Source organism: Nannizzia gypsea, genomic scaffold, assembly GCF_000150975.2.
Source record: "Nannizzia gypsea CBS 118893 supercont1.2 genomic scaffold, whole genome shotgun sequence".
In the NCBI taxonomy this organism is placed as follows: domain Eukaryota; kingdom Fungi; phylum Ascomycota; class Eurotiomycetes; order Onygenales; family Arthrodermataceae; genus Nannizzia; species Nannizzia gypsea.
In genome coordinates this window covers 831,527-848,064 of record NW_003345200.1, presented here as the reverse complement: position 1 = coordinate 848,064, position 16,538 = coordinate 831,527, and the positions used below count along the sequence as shown (strand labels likewise).

General features: G+C 52.2%; 8 protein-coding genes across 8 annotated transcripts in view; 4 read left to right on the top strand and 4 right to left on the bottom strand.

Annotated features, from left to right (window-relative positions):
- Positions 1-253: 253 nt before the first annotated feature.
- Positions 254-967, top strand: MGYG_02326 (hypothetical protein; the record flags this gene model as incomplete). Its single annotated transcript, XM_003174748.1, has 1 exon — positions 254-967. The coding sequence occupies one exon, from the start codon at positions 254-256 to the stop codon at positions 965-967; it is 714 nt and encodes a 237-aa protein (XP_003174796.1).
- A 236-nt stretch (positions 968-1,203) lies between these two features.
- On the bottom strand, positions 1,204-2,461 carry MGYG_02325 (hypothetical protein; the record flags this gene model as incomplete). The annotated part of the gene is made up of 4 exons (XM_003174747.1): positions 1,204-1,403; positions 1,471-1,830; positions 1,911-2,002; positions 2,094-2,461. 4 exons carry the CDS (start codon positions 2,459-2,461, stop codon positions 1,204-1,206), a joined length of 1,020 nt encoding a protein of 339 aa, XP_003174795.1.
- A 500-nt stretch (positions 2,462-2,961) lies between these two features.
- On the bottom strand, positions 2,962-3,693 carry MGYG_02324 (hypothetical protein; the record flags this gene model as incomplete). Its single annotated transcript, XM_003174746.1, has 3 exons — positions 2,962-3,133; positions 3,214-3,611; positions 3,667-3,693. The coding sequence occupies 3 exons, from the start codon at positions 3,691-3,693 to the stop codon at positions 2,962-2,964; spliced, it is 597 nt and encodes a 198-aa protein (XP_003174794.1).
- Positions 3,694-4,158: 465 nt separating this feature from the next.
- On the top strand, positions 4,159-4,652 carry MGYG_02323 (mitochondria fission 1 protein; the record flags this gene model as incomplete). Its single annotated transcript, XM_003174745.1, has 2 exons — positions 4,159-4,260; positions 4,323-4,652. 2 exons carry the CDS (start codon positions 4,159-4,161, stop codon positions 4,650-4,652), a joined length of 432 nt encoding a protein of 143 aa, XP_003174793.1.
- A 946-nt stretch (positions 4,653-5,598) lies between these two features.
- On the top strand, positions 5,599-7,124 carry MGYG_02322 (RING finger protein 126; the record flags this gene model as incomplete). Its single annotated transcript, XM_003174744.1, has 3 exons — positions 5,599-5,712; positions 5,789-6,333; positions 6,410-7,124. 3 exons carry the CDS (start codon positions 5,599-5,601, stop codon positions 7,122-7,124), a joined length of 1,374 nt encoding a protein of 457 aa, XP_003174792.1.
- A 537-nt stretch (positions 7,125-7,661) lies between these two features.
- Positions 7,662-9,213, bottom strand: MGYG_02321 (hypothetical protein; the record flags this gene model as incomplete). The annotated part of the gene is made up of 3 exons (XM_003174743.1): positions 7,662-8,424; positions 8,478-9,069; positions 9,129-9,213. 3 exons carry the CDS (start codon positions 9,211-9,213, stop codon positions 7,662-7,664), a joined length of 1,440 nt encoding a protein of 479 aa, XP_003174791.1.
- A 745-nt stretch (positions 9,214-9,958) lies between these two features.
- MGYG_02320 (GYF domain-containing protein) lies at positions 9,959-15,638 on the bottom strand (the record flags this gene model as incomplete). Its single annotated transcript, XM_003174742.1, has 7 exons — positions 9,959-10,242; positions 10,323-12,563; positions 12,629-14,102; positions 14,196-14,628; positions 14,776-14,913; positions 15,036-15,249; positions 15,509-15,638. The coding sequence occupies 7 exons, from the start codon at positions 15,636-15,638 to the stop codon at positions 9,959-9,961; spliced, it is 4,914 nt and encodes a 1,637-aa protein (XP_003174790.1).
- A 673-nt stretch (positions 15,639-16,311) lies between these two features.
- The window catches only part of MGYG_08968 (hypothetical protein), a gene marked incomplete at both ends in the record, with an annotated part of 1,045 nt that continues 818 nt past the window's right edge, over positions 16,312-16,538 (top strand). The window contains one exon of the mRNA XM_003174741.1: positions 16,312-16,417. Coding sequence (XP_003174789.1) covers positions 16,312-16,417 — 106 coding nt within the window. The remainder of the gene's footprint in view (positions 16,418-16,538) is intronic.

Genomic DNA, 16,538 nt, shown 5'->3' with positions numbered 1-16,538 from the left:
AAGACGCCTGGCGCCGCGCAACCGAGGAGAAAACGGCTCTTAACCGACCAGCAGAGTAATTTATGTATACTCAAGCCTGTGAAAGCGGCAGAGCAGTGATGACAGCAGTTATCGCGTAGTTAGTCGTTCGTGGTTGAGCGGGCTCTCTGAGTGTATGAAGAGGAAGAAAGCAGCGAGGGAAAAAGCGAAGGCAAAAAGATTAAAAAGCTTCAAAGCTGCACCAAACACAGCATCATCGACAGCAAGCAAAGCCATGCTCTGCGCAAGAACAGCTTCACAATGCTACAGAACACACATCTACAGCTCAAGGGCCCTATATCCAAGACTGTTTTCGACTGAGAAACCTTCACTCCCTGTTCCGCCAGCTTCTCCGAGCTCTCGGCACCATGACCTGCAGTCGTTCCTGGCCTACGCAAAGAGAACCGCGCTCTCGACACGGAGCACAACCTACGTAGGGACGCTCTACGAATATACAGTGCAGCAGAGCCTGAAGAGACATTGTATAGATCTAACTCGCATCGGCGGGCGGTCAGACTGCGGCATTGATCTCGTTGGGACCTGGGCTTTACCGCCGGCCTCTGCTCAGCCGCTACGAATACTGGTACAATGCAAGGCTGTCAAGGCGAAAGTTGGGCCGAATCTGATACGAGAGCTTGAAGGGACATTCTCGGGAGCTCCCGTGGGCTGGAGAGGGGAAGGGATACTGGGGATGCTGGTTAGCACGCGGGAGGCTACGAAGGGGGTTCGAGATACATTGATCAAGAGCCGATATCCGTTGATTTGGGCTCTGGCAGACCTGGACGGATCAATGCGGCAGTTTCTATGGAACAGGAGGGCTGCTGAAGTCGGACTGGAGGGTTTGGGGGTGCAGATCAGACATGGAGGGGAGACGGATCCCATGAAGAAGACTGTTGTCTTGACCTGGAACGGCGAGGAGATCGAACCAGAGGCCTTGAAGACGGGTTGATACACCACCTTTGAGGTCACTTGGGGGCGTTTTGACCTCTATAACACGGCTATATACATCCACTGGATGACCACAACAACTCTGACATGTCTCATGAATCCAATCATTGGAGCTGTTCCTCCTAGCTCGGCTCTACCATTCAAATCCCAACCACAGCCATCGGACATGCATGGGATCACGGCCGGCTCGTTGAACAGCATATTCTCTTTCCAATCGTTTTAATACCGCCCAAGTTATCATTGATTCCAGTCTGGCTTGGGCCATCCATTCTCACCTCCACCCTTCGCCGGCCATCCATCAGGGACAGCTGCATAGGTAGGTAGGACGTACTGCTTCTCACACTTGGCTGCCGTGCACTTCAGCTCACACAGACCAAACGTGAAGCAGTAGCATTCCCCGGCTGGCGGGCAGTATACCGGTTTCTTCTGCATGATCACTGTCAAACAAGTCAGTATATATACAAGCAGCCAGTATGTTCAAAGTTAGACAGAGAAGATACATACTATGCCACATGTACTCCATGATTCTCCCACTGATATCATCAGGCAGGTCAGTCTCGACCAGCCATTTGCGAATACGCTCATAGTCAGCCTTGGGCCGCAGCATGACCTGCTCCCGTGTGGCAGCAAACTGCGACGAGCATGTCGCACCCACCTCCGCAGGCACCTCGGTACCGGGGAATATAGTCCTGAAGACGGTTGCAAAGGCGAGCTCGGTCTGCTGGCGGACGATAGGGCCTTCATCCACGGGTTTCAGCGGGTGTAGTTCGACGGGGCAGCCTGGTATCCAGGTACACCTGAGTGGCGCATATCCCGTCTTGACCACAGCCTGAAGCTGTAGTTTGCGTATCACCGAAGCTCCGTCTGCAGGCGTAGTTTGATTAGCATACCTGCACCTTTCCACCAGCCAGCCAGCCAGTCAGTCAGGCCACGTTTGTACATACCGTATATTGGGTCATCGTTATGCCACTGGTACCGCCGGCCGTGCATGAATATCATAAAGTCCGGCAGCTGGTCGTATCGATCTATAATGTACCTGAGACCCGTAAACAAACAAACCCATCAGCCCATGCCCCGTAGGTAAATAACTAGCTATCAACAAGCTGGAAAAGGCCAGAGAGTCTCACGTCAAATACACCATGGCCTCCCTCCCTTTATTCACAGGCACAGAGAGGCCCGAATTGCTCGTTGCATCGGCGTCGGCAATGTAGATATTCGCCTTCCAGTCCGCGAGTTGCTCTCGTATCCACGCGGTATCATCGGCCTTGACGCTGGCGACGACCAGCTCCCTCGACGCCGTCGCTAGCTTGCCTGCATCAGGCTGCTGCGAGCTCTGCGCTCCCTGCTTATGCGGTTGCTGCGAGCCGGACATGCCATGGGTTCGTACCGGCGGCTGTCTGAAGAAGAGGAAGTAGAGGGCGAAGACGGTGGTGATGGACACCAGGATGAACAGCTGGTTGATGCGCTGGGCCTGCCGCGGGCGATGGACAGGCATAGCTTCTGTCTCCTGTCAGGCTGTCATTGAACTGCTTTATGAGTATTTCAAGGGCCGTCTCCTCATCGCAGCTGGACGATGCTGGATGCTGCTGGTGCTGCTCGTTGGTGGTTCTGTTGTTTGTTCGATGCAGATTTTGTGGCTTTTTGGCAGATCCTCGGCCTGTGATGTCAGTGGGACAGGCAGGAGGTAGATAGAATGCTCAGGAATTGCGCTTGGTAACAGTTATTCTAGAGCAATTGCAGGTCTATAGTTGTATTATCACGAAGATACGTAGCTGGAGTTGAACTTGAGTCTAGTTATATAGATCGTGGGACGGTTGGAGAATTGACAGATAGAATAACAGATGCTACAAAAGATGCTACAAGACGTAAATACAGACAGCGCCGAACCAACTCCTCCGGGGTATCAAAACGAGGCCAGCTCCGTCCAGGTCATCCTACATGTTTCGTGATGTCGTGGCCTGATATCCAGCATCCGGTCGTGCGAGCAGCCAGTCCCTACATGGCTTGCCAGAAGTAATTCGCATAGAAGAACCGAGAGAACTTGGGGTCGATGTTCACGACATGGACGTCCCCCTTTCGACTGTTGCGGATAATAGCTTTGTTGTAGTTCCCTGCCTCGTCCGTGTCAACATCAATGCCCAAGGACCGGTATATCTTCAGCCGTAGTCTACCAAGCAAACAAAGCCAATGGTCAGTATATACGCGCAGAATGCATGAAGGGACATCCAGAGACATCCAGAGCCTTACATGGTAGCATCGTCGGCCTCTCGTTCCCTCCTGATCTGCTCGTCTCCCTCGAGGCCCTGCGCATCGAGCTCCGCCAGCCGGGCCTTCAACGACTCCAGCTCAGCTTCTAGCCGCTCACTCTCGATCTCGAGCTCAGACGCAGCCTTTGCTATGCGGAACTTCTCTGTGTCCAGCTCGACGATGGACGCAGCATGGCGCGCGGGATCATGCGCCTCGACGGTCTCCTTGTGCTGGGCGTTGAGCGTGCTGAGCTGCCGCGAGAGCTTGCGCAGGGAGTTTTCGACTTCTTGGAAGCGTAGATCTCGAGACTGCTGCAGAGACGAGAGCGAGTCGTTTATCCGTGACAGTGCAAGCTTGTCTGGCTGGATGTTAAAGTTGGTGATTGTATGGTGGATGAGCTGTAGCCGGCAGTCAGTCACACACAGTATAGATATCACTGTAGATGCACCTTACAGTAGCGGGATCCTCTTCCAGCAGCATCTTGACGGCTTCTTCGCTCCTTTGTGACCTGTCAACGTCTTCTTCCTCCTGTCTTGCTCGTGTTGATGTTGATGTTGATGTTTTGTTGTTGCGGCAACTTTCAAGAACTTCAGCTTTTTTTCTCCCCGCAAGCAAAAGACGAAGCGAAGCGAAACTGACGCCACGAACAAGACTGAACTTCACCACCAGCACCAGCTGCGGCTTCTTCGACGTTGATATCTAAAGGAACAGACTTGACCTGCTGTGATTTACCTCTCGCGCACGAGTTTCCACGCTGAAACAGGCCCGATGATGGCTTCTCTACCCTGTAAGTGGCTATGCAGCTCCCAGGCTCCCGCATTCCAGCAGCTTGCTAACCCGGCCTTTTGTCCTATATAAAGACGCTGCAGACGCTGAAAGGTCAGTAAGAACAGCTACGGAAACCGCCTTTGTGTGTATATACCCGCAGACTAACAGACAGCCGCCATGGACAGCCCGTTGAAGCCAGCCGAGCTCCAGGTCCTTCGAGCCCAGTACGAGAAAGAAGGCGAATACGTTGGCGTCCAGACCAAATTCAACTATGCCTGGGTGTGTTACCCTCCTTTGCAGCCGCTTTGCAGCTATTCCAGGGCTCAGCTAACGTTGTCAAGGGCCTGATAAAATCCAGCTCCCGGCCGGAGCAGCAAGAAGGCACCCGGCTGCTTTCTGAGATCTTCCGAACCGCGCCCGAACGACGACGGGAGTGTCTCTACTACCTCGCCCTGGGCAACTTCAAGCTGGGCAACTACGGCGAGGCGCGACGGTACAACGACCTCCTGCTCGAGCACGAACCGAACAACCTGCAGTCCGCCAGCCTGCGCACCCTGATCGATGACAAGGTCGCCAAAGAGGGCCTCATGGGAGCCGCCATCATCGGCGGTGTCGCCGTGGCTGCTGGCCTGATCGGCGGCCTCATCATGAGAGGAACCCGGAAGCGATGAAGCTGACTGCAGACGACGGCCTCTCTACGTTTCCTTGGTGCTTCTTCGGGTGCTTCTTTTGACTTGACTGTGTACTATCTTGACTATATCTACTTACTTATCCTCGGCTGTACTTTTTTGGCAGGCATCTGGAAGGGCGTTCCGTTGGCTTTTTGAAGACCCAGTCTCTCCTCTTGGTACAGCGCTAATGAATATACATACATTCACCTTTTGACCTGACTTCTGCCACTCTTTGGCCTTGTCTTTGGCCTTTTCTATCTCTTTTTTTATGTCTTTTATGTCTTTTTGATATCTTCAACTTCTTTGCCGTGAATACTGCTGACTAATCAACGACGTCATCTTCGGCTTCTTTTTTGTTTCTTCATAAAAACAACAAGCAAAGCAAAGAACAAGAAAAGAAGAAGAAGAAAAGAAAGAAAGACGGGAAGAAGCAGAAGACGAAACACAAGCAGCGGAAGAGCAAGGAAGATTCGCGAACCCTCTGAGACTTTCGACCTGCGGGCTCCCGATCGCTGCCCTGCCAGCCGTTTGTCCTTGCACATCGATCACCACTCAAACTTCGTCCTCTGGCCGACGCCTCCGGATAGACTCAGCCACCCGAGCATATAGACCAGCTGGCCTCCTGTCTGCGCTCTTTACGGTTATATTGCTCCCCTCGCAGCGCCCATAGAGCCTCGTTGCGTGCTCATCCTCGAGCAGACCGTTCCTCGCCTCGCTATAAATACGAAATTCTAGAATCAACCAGCGTCGTGGGGCTGCTTCACTCTACAGCTAGTACTGCGTCCTGCCCCGCCGACCGTTGTTCACTATCGTCTTGCGGTCCTCCATTTTCCTAGTGAACCGCTGAGTGCTCAGTCTACAGAATTTCTCAGCTTGAAAAAAGGGGGCTGGTTCCCACCTTTCTACCGTCTCTGTGCCAGCAGCCGCTTAGCTGCTCTCTGCAAACATGGCTGATCGTGTGACGGGAGAACGAGTCTATTGCCATGAGTGCCAGCATGAATGGCCCCGGAGCTCTCACGGACTGACCTGTCCGCGCTGTCAATCAGAGTTTGTCGAAATAGTGAGCATTTACTTTGCCTTTCCCCCATGTCGATAAAAGCTACTCGTGTTGATCAGAACTAACGGTAACTATCTAGCTTGAGGACAACGAGAGCATTCATGAAACCCACCATGAAAACGAGAACAACCTCGAGAATGCAGATTATGATACCCGCCAAGGTCAGCAGCAGGAGCAGCACCAGCAGTCCCCTCATGACACGTTCGCTCCGGCAGACACTCACCCGCTATTCCATTCTTACAACTCGCCCAGGCGTGTTACCCGCCATCATTACCAATCCCGCGACGGCAGCTTCCAGTTTACCAGCACTACCATCAGAGCTCCCGATGGCAGAGGAATCGGTGGGGGTATCAGAATGGGAGTGGGCACTAGACCTGAAGCCGCGGAGGATGCCCTGGGACCCTTGTTCCATACCTTCAACACAATCTTGCGAGGAATAGCGGAAACACAGCCCAACAGAGGTGGAATACCAGCGGGCTATGGCTCCCAGAGCCCAACTCAAGCCAATAATTATCGCAATTCCAGTCCTCCTGAGGTCCTAGGTGGAGGGGGTGGAGGAGGCCTGTATCCGCGGGACGCAAACTATGCACAGCGTAATGCGGAACCAGTACTGAACATCAATGAGTAAGTTTTCCTCCCAAGCTTGTTGTCCCTCGTACCTTATCTCTCTCTGTGATACAATCTAACTATATATCTCTAGCATTCTGGCCATTATGCACGGCGCTGCAAATCCAAACTACCGAGGCGGGGGCGTTCCTCTTCTAAGCCCTATTGCGGCCCTCGCCCAAGCCTTGGGAATGCAACACCACGGTGACGCCGTCTATTCTCAAGAAGAGCTCGACCGTGTGATCTCCCAGCTGGTAGACCAGAATATGAACGGAAATGCCCCTGCGCCAGCATCTTCAGACGCAATCCGATCTCTGCCGAAGGTTAAAATCGACAAATCCATGCTAGGCAGCGATAACAAAGCCGAATGCTCAATCTGCATGGATAACGTTGAGCTAGACACAGAGGTCACCATGCTACCATGCAAACACTGGTTCCATGATAGCTGTATCACAGCTTGGTTAAACGAACATGACACATGCCCGCACTGTCGACAGGGAATCATGGCAACCTACCAGCAGAACCACGGAGCAGCACAGCAACAACAGCAAGGCCATAACGCACAAGCTTCTGCAAGTGTACCCCTCGGAAGCCCTAGCAACCCTTTTGTTTTCCCCCCAGTCACTATACAGGGACAACCATCCACCGTGCCTGGCGTGGCTCAAGGAGCGGGCGGGCCTAGCCAATCTATTAATCAAGCCGCCGGTTCCGAGTCTCGAAGATCAAGCACAGGAAACAACTCTCAACAGCCGTCTGGCGGTGGCCTAACTGGGTGGATGAGATACCATTTCGGAGGAGGCAGCTCCTGATTCAACATTCCCTCCTCACATTTCTTTTCTCCCCTTTACTTGCGTTTTCGATATACTATTATACCCAAAGGATGACTACACGATCCCCTTGCACGCTTTTTCCTTGTGTTTTTTTTTTTTTTTTTTTTCAACGGCATCGAAAAAAATTCGGACATGTTGGTTGGGGGTTACCAGGCTTTTGATGATTTTCCCTAATTCACCGGCTGTTTCACAAGTTTTTTCATTATAACTCTGGCATTCTCACCATCATGCGATGGAATTGGTGTTTCTCTCTCTCTATGTATACCGGTCCCTATAGTCTACAAGGCTCTTTTATCGAGGTAGCTAATAAATACCTCGAAGAAAGCAACCAGCTCTAATAACAATTTCATTAACTATTTTTCAAGACACTCTTTATAAATATTAAAACCAACAATTTAATATTTGACATATATAATCTTAAATATATTCACCGAAAAAGATATCAACGTTCTTGTCAAGGTATACCACCACCTGAGCCCCTATCCCCCTATCCAAAACATAAAAAGCCAACCCCCTCTAAACAGTCGAAGTGATCTCCAAATTCGCCAGACCTCCTTCAACAGCCAATTGTTCAAAGATTCCCTTGAAAACACCAGCCAGCCACTCAAAATCACTCACCTCAAGGTACACCTGAGCACTGAGTCTAGTCCAAATAGACCCAGCATGCACCCAGCACGGAGACATCGTATTATGCTGCAGTACAAGCCTCTGCTCCATCGCCCGACACGTAGGCACCGCATCCACCATCTTAACAACAGGCCATTCAGGCTTGGTCAGTTTCCCCTGCGGCACATTCTGGTCATCGACAAGCGTGATCGGCAACCGCACATTAGCAAATGCACATTTGCGGAATTCGCTCTGCTTCTCGTTCGCTACGTCCAAGGTACCGCCCGACGAGCAGAATTCACCAATTACATCTGTGCCCCAGATGCCTGCTACGCAGTTCCCTGCCTCAAATGCAAGGTTTTGGCAGTATTGCATGATGTTCTCTTCGCCGCCGCATACCTCCTGGCGGTACTTGATAGATTCAGGCACGCAGAGGAAAGGTAAGTCGTCGTTTGTGCCTATGAACTCGAACTGTAGTTCGAAATCGGACTGGGTGAAGAATGCATCGATGGGTTTAGAGAAGGGTTCGTCTTCGTGGCCTAGCTCTGAGCCTGTCTTCATGATTCCTGGCACGGGTACGAAGCCGTGAGAGGTTGGTACAGTTGTGCGGATGAGATGCTGGTTGCGTTCTGGGACGTAGAATACCGCACATCCCCGGGGAACGAAGAGCCATCTTTGAACAAGTCAGCATATCAATACCTACATGTTTGGTTAGGGAGTACGTACTTATGACAGTTGCTGACGAAAAAGTCAGGGTCCAACTTGCCCAGGTCAAGAGGGATTTGGCCCACGCCATGAGCACCGTCGATGCAGCTCAGGATGCCTTCCTTCTTGCATACCTCCGTAAGCTTCTCGAACGGCAGTCTGACTCCGGGACTGCTAACGATGGTATCAAATACGGCAATTTTAACATTCAATCCTTCACTGCGTGCCTTGGTCACGGTATCCATGAACCGCTGCACCATTTCGTCATGGGTGATTGGAAACTCATATTTGATCCTACGGGCGCGGACAGGAGTAGTTTCAGCCAAAGAGGCAATCAGCTTCTCTACTGCGCCATATACGGTAGAGAAGTAGACGATGATATCTCCCGGCTTGTAGACGAGGTTCCTTAACACCGTGTTGACGCCGGTGGTAGCATTCTTGACCAGCACGGTAGAGTTGACTGGCGTGTTCAGCAGTGAGCCCAGGGCCTTGCGGGACTCGAGCAAGTAGAATGCCAGCCCAAAACGAAGAAATCGATCTGGACTTGCTTCAAACTTGTCCTGGAGTTCACGGAACCTCTTCAGTACGGTGATGGGGTATGTCCCGAACGAGCCTGGTATATGTTAGAGCCGCCCAATTGAACTTGTCGAAGGGAGGTATCACTTTATTTACCATGATTCAAGTTCCTAAAGGTCGGTTCAATGGGGAAGTCCTTGAGGAGAGAATTGCCGAGTGCTTTTGGCTGGTATGAACCCATGTTGGTAACACCGCACTTATATATAGTAGGGAGATAGTTATAGAACTCCAGGATATAACTCGTTAGTGAGATGGCTCTTTCAACTGCAGGTTATCAAGGACAGCCTACCCCTTATATAGACACACCAGTTCTGTATCTAGCAATATCAAAATATCATATATGACTCGGTGTTGACTCCGCACGCATTTTAGACCTCGGCGGCGTGTTTGGTGGAGATCTTGGACGCTCTTACATAACATCCGCCGCCCAAAGAGGCATAGAGTACGAAGATGGCTTGCCTTAGCCGATATCTCATGCATGGAACCATGGAACCACGGAGCCGACGAGCTGGGGATGAGCTGGACAGATGGGCCGCTGACTTGTCATGGAAAGGGCGCATTCAGTCAAGTCGATTATCAATACCATTAGACAGCTAGAGTACAAAATAGGCATGCTTGGCTAGTTAATGGGAGCGGCGAAAGAATCATGGCGACAGGACGGGTGAAAATACAAGGAGGGAGAAGAAGATGGGAAGATGATATGCAATGTATGAGAACGCCGTCTATCCAACCCTCTTCCTTGCAAGGTAGACCAACAAGCAACCGAACCTCTTTGCTTGTCAAAACCATCATGCCATAGTTATTGTATCATGCCAATTACCAAAATCAAACAGCCACTCGGAACACACAAGTCAAAAAAAATAAAATAAATAAAAAGAAGAAACACAGAGTCGGATAATCGGCCAGATTAGATCGGAGGGATTCATTTATCGCTTGCCTTTCTTCTTGGACACGACCTTGAAGGATGCATTGCTGGTCGTCTGATCTTCCCTGCTTGCAGCTGCGTTGCCCTTCTTGGCGACTTCGTTCCAGCCGTCAGACACTTTGCAGTCATATTCAAACGGACGGAAGGAAATGAGGGTGTTGTGGCTCGAGCAGCCTCCCAGCACCTTTGCACGAGAATGGCGAATGTGGCTGTTCCCTACACGCTCTGTGAGTTGGCATACACGGAATCCGAGATGATTTCCGACTCGGCGGGCAAGAAAAGAAGCTGTTGTACAAAGTCATCGACTATAAACACGTTAGTTTCGCATATAGGAATAAAACCTTATGCATTAAATTTAGACTTACCATTAATAGAACTGTTCAATCCCTTCTCAAGAGCTTGCTTGGCCCACTTGGCCAACTCTTCCGCGGGACGGTTGGCTGTGGCTGCAGCGGAATTGCCCATGCTGACGGTTCGGGTCATGATGGTTTTAGGTTTTGTTGCTGGGGTCGGGCTAGGGGTAAGGCCCGGAACGTTACGGGCATTAACAGCGGTAGAAACGGGAGCTGCTTTGGCCTTTCCACTGGCTCCAACGGTGGTCCAGGCACCGCTGGAGGCGGCTGGAGCTGGTTGCTGGGTAGTCATCTTGCCTGCGAGTTCAGCATAACGCTTTCCGGCTGGAGCACCGAGAGAGTTGGCTGCGGATGCAGCAGCGGCAGCATTGCGCTGCTTACGAGCCTCTTCTTCCTTTTGGATTTGGGCCAGAGTCTTCTTTGGTGCAGTGCTGGCGGCTGCTCCTGGGGTTTTACCGCTGGCTGACTTGGACCAGGCAGGTGCATCCGATGTGGGAGTGTTGGCAGATCCGCTACGAGCCCAGTTAGCGGTTGATGGGAGACCTGGAGCAGGTGCTGGTGGTGGATTAGCACGCTCCTGTTCAGCCAAGGCGCGGCGAGCAGCGGCGGCAAGTTCTTCAAGCTTTGCGGCCTTGCGGGCTTCAGCTTCCTGGATTTCACGAAGAGATGGGCCCTTGGCGGGTTCGGCATGCTCCTTGGCCCAGGGTGCGACGGAGGTGGTGTGCACTTCACTTGGGGTTTGGGTCTGGGAACGGGTCTCAGCCGCAAGGTTGTCTGCTACGTGCTGGCGGTTGCGCTGGGCAGCTGGAGCTGGAAGCGGAGACTGGGAAGGCGGTGGCGGGAATGGCTGTGGAAGTCCAGTGTCAACCTTTGCCCATGGAGATTCAACCTCAGATGAGGCTTGCGCGTTGAACTGCTGCTGTTGCTGCTGCTGGAGCCTCTGGGCCGAGGCAGCATTTTGCACCTTCTGGGTAAGGGTGAGCTCCTGTTCGTTAGTTTGGTTGAAAGGAGGCTGGTCCTTTGACGTCGGAGATTGTTCCTGTGGCCTTTGTTGTTCCTGGCTGGTCTCTCGGTGGTTGTTGGCTGGCTCCTCGGTGCGTCGAACAGGGATATCTTCATCGGCAATCCTCAAGGCATGGAATTGACGCACACGCTCCTCTCTAGCTTGCTGGTCAAAGATAGACTCTGGATGGGCCTTGTTGAAGTTCTCCTGCTCCTGTTGCAAACGGCTGCGGTCCTGTAGCATAGTTGTCACGGCCTGGTTGTGTGCCTGAGCTTGAGGATCCTGTGGTCCTGGTGGGAAGGTTCCAGCGTTATTGAAACCAAACTGGCCAGCTCCTCTGTTAACATTCATTCTATCGAGCAAGGCAGGCAATTCATCCTGGCCTGTGCCGAAATCCGGCGCTCCGCCTTGGGGGCCCGGAGGGCCGGTATTCTGTCTCATGGGCCCCTCGAAAAAAGCCGGAACGGAATGGGGAGGTTGAATAGGAGCTTGCATGGGCGCAGGCGGGAAAGCTGCAGGAGAAGTAATGCTGCCAAAGCTAGGCTGGCTTTGAAGACTATGCGCACTTGAGTGATGCTGGAGCTGTGGATTGATTGGGTGATTTGGGCCCTGGATCTGCTGCATCTTCATGAGAGCTTGCTGCTGAGCAAGGTGTTCCTTTTGTCTAGCCATAAGGTATTGCTCTTCCTGCTTTCTGCGTTCCAATGCATTTTGCTGCTCAGCCGTAAGTGTAGTACCAAAGCTTGGGAAGCTGTTCGCAAAAGGAGGCTGGACCGCTCCAGTTTGCGACTGTGCGGAGCTTCCCCATGGTCCTGGCTGGTTCATCGGCGGGCCATGAGGGACACCTATCTGAGGGACAAGGAAAGGTTCGCGAGAGTTTCCAATACGTCGAACAAGCTGGGCGAGAGGTTCATACTCTGCATCTTCCAGTTTCTTGACCTGTAGCTCTGCAGTGAAGAAGCCAGCTTTGAACCAGTCGTGCATTTCGAGGCCAGACCAGGGTCCTTGAGTGTTGCCTTGAGGATCACGGTAGATCCAGCGCATACGGTCTGGCATCACCATCTGGCGCTGTTGCGCTGGTGGAAGCTGATTGGAGGGAGCGCCGCCATATTGGTTGCCGTTGCCACCGTCAAGGGGCGGCTGGCTTGATGGAATGTTGATAGTTCCACCGGCGGTGACGGTGGGAGTGTGCGAAGTGGTGGTAGATGGATGTGGTAAGCTTACTGAGTTCTCCAGAGACATGAACGGATCTATTTAACATGTTAGCCTCATGGTATTTGTTAACGACGCATCGGTGGAATAGATTTGTAAGTACCTTGTGGCTTGCCAGGTTCATCCTTGGGGTGTGACTGTTCATTGCGCATCTGTTCCTGCATGGCAGGGGGGAAGAGAGAACCCAGTTTACTTGGGCGTGATGAAGCGCCCATATTTGAGAGACTGGTTTGCGAGCCAAAGAGACCACCCCCTCCAAGCGCAGAGGTACTTGGAGACTGCAATTCAGACATTGGCCCGAATATTGGGTCGCCAAACCCGAAGGCGGCTCTTTCCCGCGTTGGCGTGCCAGTGGCACTCGTGGTAGGCCATCCGCCGGAGTTACCTAAAGAACCAAGCCCTCCAAGTCCTCCAAGGACTGGGAAGCCCCTATTAGCACCTACACTTGATGTTTGACTACGGTCCGCGGCAGGGATATCAGAGATCATTCCGGGCCGGGGCATGGATCCAAAAGAGCCATGAGCGGGTTCATCACGCAGATCACCAAGGTTAGGCAGACGAGCATGTTGCTGCTGGATATCAGAGCCTTCATGGTCAGCGTCTCCAGTGCCAACAACACCATTATCGGTAATTCGATCGCCACGCGGACTCTGATAAGGGTTAGTATGCGTTGGGCTCATGGGTTCATGATGCGCATGGCTGGGGGATTGAGATGACGCAACTAGATCACGAAGAGCGGAAGTGCCTCCCGGCATCCCGAACGAGGAGAGGCCGAACTGGTCAATGCCCCCCATCTCCTGACCTCCCAGGGCCGCGCTACCGCTACGGCGTTCGTCGAAGGGATTAGTCTCGCTGCGAGAAGGGCGGTTCCTAAAGGCCTCTTCAGTAGGATCTCGGAGAGCGTCGTCCTCGGCTTCAGGCAGACGATCAAGACCGATAGCAGACGACATTTTATCCTTGTTATTGCTGCTACCAGCGATATCCTCAGAACTGGTCTTGGAAAGCAGGTTTTTGAACCGACTTTCGCTGCGTACGCTCCCGAAGCCTGGTTTCTTGTCTGTACCGCCTTGAGAGCCGACACTGCCAAGAGCAAAATTACCAAAGGCTCCTACCCCCATTGAGCCAAAGGCAGAGCCCTGGTTAGACGACCAAGGAGAGTTGGATCCAACGGCACCGACTGGGTTGGTGGTGCTGCGTTTGAGAGACCCAAACGGGGAGCTGATATCGAACGAATTTTCGCGCTCCGCAAAGCTCTTGTCCTTATCGTCCCACTTGGAGTCACCCGTAGAGTCTTTGATGTCGGTTTTTCGGCGCAGGATAGCTGGAGGCGGAGTCGCGGTGTTTGGTTCGTCACGGAAAAAACGAGAGCTCGTGGGCGACATTGGATTCCCCGAATCTCCAGTCCCCCGCCTGCGCGGCACAGTGCGGGCAGAAGCCGGAGAGGTAGAATTAAAGGAGTTCATATGGCCATGAGAGACGGACGATTTGCGGCCAATCGTGCCGACGGATGAAGAGCCATCCTTGTTAGCATTTTGTGGTGGAGGTTTGAGAGGCGAGTTGACAGAGGTCGAAAACAACTATAGCCAAATCATCAGCATGTTGAAAAATTGAACGCAAGAAAAACGCATATCTTGTCATTGGTATCAAAAGCAAGGGATAGTGCCACGCACTTCTTTCTCCTCGTCGTTCATATCCAATAGGCCCAGAGGTTCACTCTGGCCCTTATGGTCCCAGCAGATCTCCGGATTTGCAGCATTATTTTCTTTGGAATCGTCCGGTTTCCCCCAACTTCCGTTAGTTGATGGACGTTCACTGCGGGGGTTCCAGTCGCCCATGAAATAACCGGTGATTGATTTCCCCCAATCCTTCGACACTCGCTGGTTCTTATAAAGATTAAGAAGCTGCTCCTTGGAATAGGTATTATCGTTCCCACTACGCGCTGACTGGTAATTGGAGCTGAGGTGGGGTGGAATATACGCAGCGCTGGAAGAGTTCGAAGTGTTTGACTGGGCCTGCTGCGCGTTCTCTCGGCTATGGGAAGGATTGGTAGCAACAGATGGCCTCCGGAACGTCTGCGTAGCTCCGTTCATACGATTCCGAGACCTAGTATCAATGTTAGCCACATGCTGGAACTCGGGGAGAAAACAGGAAATAAAAAAAGCCGAGCTGCACGAAAGGAGCAAAAGGACAGCATCCTAGATGATCAGAGATGCCGTACCAATCCCTCTCAACACGACAGAAGATCCCTACCATTCGCCGCTACTCATAACATCCCTCCTCGAGCCAGAGGCCGACTCTTGTGTGTTTCCGGCGGCCGCAGAGGCAAAAGTTGATGGCAAAGGTGAAGACATGGTGTAGTCAATAAGCTGGAGAGCACCGTCAGCAACGCTGCCACGCCAATATACAGACGAAAAGAGGCTCGAGCGTGTCTGTTGTTCCCTTTATTCACTCCGGCTATATGGCGTAGGTGAAGGGCGACGAGAAGCAGGACACACGACAATGGTGCTTACCAAAGCGGATCAAGAATCCCAGGCGCGCCAGGAATAAAGAAGGAAACGAAGGCGAATGTGTAGACAGGCGCTGAGAGAGCTGGATCGAAGCTGGATGCTGGTGATGCGAAGTCGCTAAAGATGCTGGTTGTCGCTGTTGACGGTTGACGTTGTTGGCGGTTGAAGTCGAAGTCGGAGAAGAGAAAAAAAAAGATCTTTTGCTCGTTTTGGATGGCTGGAGGTGGGAAACAAGGGCAAATCACGGGACTACGTGGCAGTAGCGGCCGCAGGCGAGTGAAGTCACGTGGAGAGCTGGCTTTCTGGTGGGAGCGCGCTGCAGCCACGCAGTAGATTATGTTCACGCACCGCCTTTAGACGAAGCACAGAAAAAAGTCGAAAAGTCGAAGTCGAAGACGCGGACAGACGAGGTTGATTTCAGTGATATCAGCGCCGCGGCGGCGAAGACGGCGGGATGGCCGGTTATTACGGCATACGCAGCTTGCTCGATGCTGTAACTATGGCCAGCGCTGGTGCAAAATTTGCCTGCGTGGAAGAGCTGGCGCCGCGCTTGAAGGCGTACCATGGAATGGCAGCAGAGAGAGGCGTTGTTTGAGATGGCCTCATACCCCCCAAACGATGGCAGATAGACGGCTTGTATCAGTGTCTATAGATTACTGCAATAGGGAGATCTCTCTATGTCTGAGACATGGCCCTTGCTGGAAAAATCTCTGGCTAACGGGCTCAGGAACATGTCTATACGGAGGAGACACCGGGAGGGGCACTCAGCTTCAACAATGGCCCACAAGGACAGCTACCAGTGTATATCCATGGAGCTATCTGCTGGATATGGGCTGGAACAACGTCATACCCCCTACCTCTAGACCAGTGTGGCGGACAACTCCTTCAAGACGAAGTGGATATTTTCTGAGCTTCGAAATCCATCCAACAGGAACTGGGAAAGCTCAACCTTTGTTTGCCTTGATGGTCAAGTTTGCTTGCTTCCTCACCTCTGTTGCCTCCTAAGGAACGGTCTGCTGCCTGATGGCAGTGGTATTTCCATGCGAGAGGTCAATCGTTGACAGCCTGGTGACTATAGGGCTCTGACAAGCAAACATATTTCAATATCTATACCCTGGCATGGACGGGAGCTCTCAAGATATAAATATGCATTAATTGGCTCAACGATGCCTCCTTCTCAGCCTATCTTTATTTCTATGCAAAGACAGAGCGTTTGAGCCTACATCTTCTAAACTTTCAGGAGAAATCGCCAAAGGATAGCTTATATCCAGGCCCAATCATGCCTTCATTCCCGTTTAAACATCAAGGCAAAAATGGACAACATGCTCGCGCTGGGCCAATCAAACATGACTGGTCGCCGGCTACCACTCAGCTGGTGCAAGGAAGTTCGTGCCTGCATCGGCAAAGACAGGAAATGGAGAGCTTTCACTTTGTTCGACGCTGCATCCCTGGCCTCTACGTCGCCCCTGGATTTAAGTGACACTGCCTGCGCACCGGATTTTACCG